This window comes from Microtus ochrogaster, unplaced genomic scaffold (genome assembly GCF_000317375.1).
Source record: "Microtus ochrogaster isolate Prairie Vole_2 unplaced genomic scaffold, MicOch1.0 UNK4, whole genome shotgun sequence".
NCBI lineage: Eukaryota > Metazoa > Chordata > Mammalia > Rodentia > Cricetidae > Microtus > Microtus ochrogaster.
The window spans coordinates 15903743-15907904 of NW_004949102.1; the positions used below are offsets into that span (position 1 = coordinate 15903743).

The window sequence follows — 4162 nt, forward strand, 5'->3', positions numbered from 1 at the left end:
GAGCCCAGCCTGGTCTACAGAGCTAGTTCCAGGACAGGCTCCAAAGCCACAGAGAAACCCTGTCTCGAAAAACCAAAATAAATAAATAAATAAAATTCACTTATATACAAATTGCCAAAGTTGTTTGTTCGATAAAGAAAGTAACACTTTATATTGTCAAAGACACAGGGAACTAAAGCGGGCACTGGTGAAGAAAAAACTGAGCAACATTTCAGAATATAACCTGGCAAAGACATGTCAAACGAAAAACAACTGTGCCTTCTAACATCAATTGTTTCAAGGAATTTCTTACTGAATACCTAGCATAAGCCAGGCTGTCTATTTGAGTTAATCTAAGGAAACAGAAATATTCACAAAATTTTGGTTAAAAGGGTATAAATCGTATCACCATTAATAAATGCAAGTAGTAAAACAAAGTAATAACAGGAAAATTACTTTCAAATGTTATGATTCTGTGGAATTAAACACTACATGGCAAAAAAAAATACTATACAGCCACTAAATAAATTTTCAAATAGCATTAAAAATATGACAAAAAGTACACACTAGTTAAAAATGTAACAATACATAAAGCAAAATCCAATTTTGTTTTTAAAAAAAGTCGTATCTCAAACATTAAGTACTAGTTATCCATGAAAGATAGGGACTCTCTATTTATATTTCTCTATACTTTTTAATTTCCTGTAATACACTGCTCCTGTAAAATCTAAAGAATATGTGATTATAAAGATATATAAGCGTTTAATTCTAAACAAGACACAACATTCTGGTACTACTGAACCAGAACAATGGTGTAGTTTTTCACGGGATGCTTTCAAAGCACTATTAAAGTCATGGAGCAGCCCCAGGAGGACTTCCATCAGGACTGGAGGAAGAGCTCTTTAAGTTTGAAAAAAATTCCCTAGGAAAACCCTGCCTATCTCTCAGCTCACTGACCCCAGGGTATCTATTATACATTACAACCTGTTAGTTAAGCATCCTTTTATTCTTTCCCTTGCAAAAAGGCTTGGGCAGGCTAAGGGATGGGAACTCCTGAACCAAGGATGCACCAAAGCTCAACGGTCTCAACCTGAGAGGAAGCTGTTCTAGTTGTCCTGCAGCCTAGCTGCATCAAGGAAGGCCCATTCTTCTTTGTCAGAAGAAATAAAGACAACTTTTGGGGTCCCCAGACAATAGATATGCCTGGTAAAAGCTGTTTGCCATGCAAGCCTGACAGTCTGAGTCCCACCCCTAGAACAAACACATCATAACACACAATAATAACACATTTTAAAAGAAAAAGAAAATTAGAAAGAAATCATCCATGTAAAGACTCTTTATCTTCCCCCCTCTGCAGATGGACCATTTTTGGAAACCTGAGGGTTCTTTAGGGACCAATTCTCATGTACGAAAATGCTCAGAAATTAATACATAGGTAACACTTTACTGTGTTTAAAAATGACTCATTAGAATAAATATCAATCATAGGAAAGGCAAATAGATTCTAAATTATCAGTATTTAAAAATTAGACTTACTAAAGAGATACCACTTTTATGAGATGTGGCAGTATGAACAACTTTTTTAGTTAGCCATGTGAACCACTTTAACATCTCGAAAGATTAGTGGTCAAGAAGACCTTGGGCTCACCTGAGTCACCTCCACAGATGAGATTCCACATACCTGAGACAATGAGAGGATACTTGCCCTCTTTATTGCCTCTTCAACTCCTGTTTGCACACTGGTACTTAAATGTGTAACATAAATGGTTGTTAGGAAACACCTTAGGTTTATCATGCTCTAGCATTAAGACACCTAATTTAAGACCAAAAAGTGCAGCTGGACATGGTGGTACATGGTTTTAGTCCCAGCGTTTAGGAGGCAGAAGCAGGCAGATCTCCAAGTTGGAGGCCTGATCTATGATGCTTCCAGAATAGCCAGGTCTATACAGAAACTCACTGTCTCAAAAAACTGGTGTGTGTGTGTGTGTGTGTGTGTGTGTGAGAGAGAGAGAGAGAGAGCGCTTGCACGCTTGCAGCACAAGCATGAGCACCTGAGGTTGACTCCCCAGCACACACATTACAATAACATTAGCTTTAATAACTTCAAATCTATAACTTATTAAGCTATCAGATCCATGAATTACACAACGGGGCATATTTTCCATCAAATCATCCCCTGGAAACTTCAACCTTTCAGAAATTGCAACTAATTCTTTTTAGAATTTAATGTTGGATAGTCTTCTCTGGTTGCCTGAAATTTTGTAGAAGCGGAGAATGTAGGCATAGACAGACTCAGTAAGGTCTGATACCTACAAATTTCACCTTTGTGAATAATCAAAATATAGGAAAACATTTATTAAGTGGCATGACAATACCCTTCACCTTTTGTCAGACTGCTCGAATTTGCCTTTACACAAAAGTGATTACGTTACCCTTCTTTTAAAGAGACAGTTTTGTGTGTGCTATCTATTGTTAGGGACACCTAACTTTAAAACTCAGTAAATTTAACTGTACTTGAAAATTAGGTGGAACTCTACCTAGTTAGTCAACACCACTGAAAACCCTGTAACATCAACGGTTTTCTCTTCCCAGACCAGTAGAGGGAGACTAACGCATCTGGCCTGGTGGTGCAATGTTTCTGTAAAATTGGGGAGGGGGAGCGGGGGCTGTATTTAAATGCCCTGCTGTCAATCAAAGGATACTTCCTACAACCACAGTCACCATATCAGCGATAACTCCCAAGCGGGATGTTGTCAAGATACAACATCCTACGGCGCCCAGAAAACCTGCCTCACCTAAAGGTGACCGCAGGCTTTGCCACAACACCCAAATAAGGACTTTGGGAGCCCAACCCCAACTAGTTTCTTTGTTTAAATGCCTGCGAATCCCTCCCACGCCGGAGTCAAGAGGCTGTGGCGCCGCCCTTTATTAGCCTCACACTTTGATTACAAAACACACGAGTCGGCGGCCTGGCTGCGGAGGCGGCCCGAGCTCTCCGAAACGTCAAACCGCGGCGCGGCGGCGGCGTCCGAGGGCAGCGTCCGCCACCGCACCGCCCCAAAGTTGGCTGGCCCCGGCGCCCGGGCCACCGCTGCGGGCCGTCCCGGTGTCGCCGGAGACCGCACTCAGTATAAAGTTTGAGGTGCGACGCCACGGCGACGCCGGGAGGGTCTGCGGCGACGTGCCCCGACCCGGGTCGCTCGCCCCCTCGGCCGCAGGGGGGTGTGTTGCGGGCTGGGCCGGCGGCCAGGCAAACTGCGCCGTGACGGGGCCCCGCACCTCGCGAGTGCCTCCTCATCTGTTGCTCTGTTTACTCGCCGCCCCGCGCCGTCGTCCCGCCGCCCCGTCCCGCCGCCCGAGGAAGTTTGATAAAGAGAGAAGGGGGCGCGACGGGACCCGCGGCGGGGACGACGCGCGGCCGGACAGAACGGCGGCCGCCCGGAAGCAGAGCAGGCGCGGCGGCCGGCGAGGGCAGGCGTGGGGCGGCGGGAGCCCGGGACACTGCGCCCGGCCGCAGCCAGGGCAGTGGGGGGCGACGAGCTGCGGGCCTGCCTGCGCTCCGCCGTCACCAGAGCCGCGCCGCCCGCCGCGTCCCCTCGCCCGGGCTTCCCCTGCCAACTTCTCCGCCGGCCCCTTTGTTCCTGTTTGTTGTGGCGACTCTTCGCCCGGGCCGGCCGAGTCCACCGGCTCCGCTCCGCAGCCTGCCCGGCAGGCGGGGGCCCCCCGCTCTCGCCTCCGCCCGGCCCGGGGGCTCAGCGCCCGGGTTTCGGGACGTGGGGCGCGACGCGGCGGCCCAGCCCGAGCGAGGCACAGGCGGCGGCGGAGGAGGCTGGCCGGTGGCCGCGGGCGACGGCGGCGGGGCTGAGGGGGTTTATTTACCTGCCGTGGAACCAGTCCTTGCAGACATCGCACTCGATCATGAAGCGGTTCACGTCGTACGGCTGCCGGCACACACAGTACACGGGCGGAGGCGGAGGGGGCGCCGAGGCCCGACCCGGAGCCGACATCGACCCCGCTGCCGCGGCGGCTCCAGTTGCTGCTCCCGCGGCCACCGCCGCCGCCGCTCCGGCCATCTTTAAAAAACACACACACGCTCGCTCGCTCCTCCGCTCGCCGACTGGAGCGAGCGCAGCCGCCAGCCAGCGCCGCCTCCTGCAGCAGCCGGAGCAGCAGCCCCGGCGGC

At 49.8% G+C, this 4162-nt stretch overlaps 1 protein-coding gene across 1 annotated transcript in view; it reads right to left on the reverse strand.

Moving 5' to 3' along the window:
• Kdm7a (lysine demethylase 7A) overlaps positions 1-4148 on the reverse strand; it is a 59357-nt gene extending 55209 nt beyond the window's left edge. The window contains exon 1 of the mRNA XM_005365852.3: positions 3859-4148. Coding sequence (XP_005365909.1) covers positions 3859-4052 — 194 coding nt within the window. The 5' untranslated portion in view covers positions 4053-4148. The remainder of the gene's footprint in view (positions 1-3858) is intronic.
• Between the last annotated feature and the right edge of the window lie 14 nt (positions 4149-4162).